A 628-nucleotide genomic window follows, 5' to 3' on the forward strand; every position below is an offset into this window, starting at 1 on the left:
GCAGACCCCAGAACCTGGTGGACAGACAGGCAGTGGTGGCCCCTCTGTCCTGACTTGGGACGTGGGATGTCACCAGGACAGCCCTGGTCAGTCTGGGTAGGACACAGTCCATCTCTGCCATGTGGATGGGATACAGGAGTGGTTTGCCTGTCCTGCCCCACCCTCCCACACACCCTCAGCCTCAGGACAGGACACCTCAGGGACAGTGTCCTCCTGGAGGGGAAGACCCGCCCGTGCGCGACACTCAGAGTCCGCCGGCCGCCAGGGGCCCTAGTCCTCCTTGGGTTTGCGGGGCTGCCGCCGGGCCAGTTTGTAATCAATGTAGGTGCCAAGGCAGGACCAGAGAATGAAGCGTGCTAGCAGGATGAGGACCAGCAGGACCATGAGCGGGTCGGAGCCCATGCTTCCCGCGAACCAGGAGGCCATGCAGAGGCCGCGCGGTGCGGCGCAGGGCCCAGCCCTGGGGTGCAGGCCCGAGTCCTGGGGTGCAGGCCCCGCTCTGCAGAGGGTCAGATGGGCGGCCAGGCGGCCGGGGGAGCTCGGGCCCGCCGGGGCGGGGCGGGGGACGCTCCCAGGGCGGCGCAAGGGGTCCCGCCGGCTCCCCCCGGGGCGGCCCGGGGCGGCCTCG

General features: G+C 70.1%; 1 protein-coding gene across 1 annotated transcript; it reads right to left on the reverse strand.

Annotated features, from left to right (window-relative positions):
* Positions 1-21: 21 nt before the first annotated feature.
* Positions 22-426, reverse strand: SMIM38 (small integral membrane protein 38). The gene has a single exon (XM_031040240.2). It carries the CDS (start codon positions 424-426, stop codon positions 271-273), a length of 156 nt encoding a protein of 51 aa, XP_030896100.1. The 3' UTR covers positions 22-270.
* Positions 427-628: the final 202 nt, after the last annotated feature.

The sequence above is a fragment of the Leptonychotes weddellii genome, chromosome 11, assembly GCF_054177405.1.
Source record: "Leptonychotes weddellii isolate Sample4059 chromosome 11, ASM5417740v2, whole genome shotgun sequence".
Classification (NCBI taxonomy): domain Eukaryota; kingdom Metazoa; phylum Chordata; class Mammalia; order Carnivora; family Phocidae; genus Leptonychotes; species Leptonychotes weddellii.

Bases quoted from the DNA above. Each gene is read 5' to 3' on its own strand.
- SMIM38 (XM_031040240.2), bottom strand. From the start codon at position 426: ATGGCCTCCTGGTTCGCGGGAAGCATGGGCTCCGACCCGCTCATGGTC.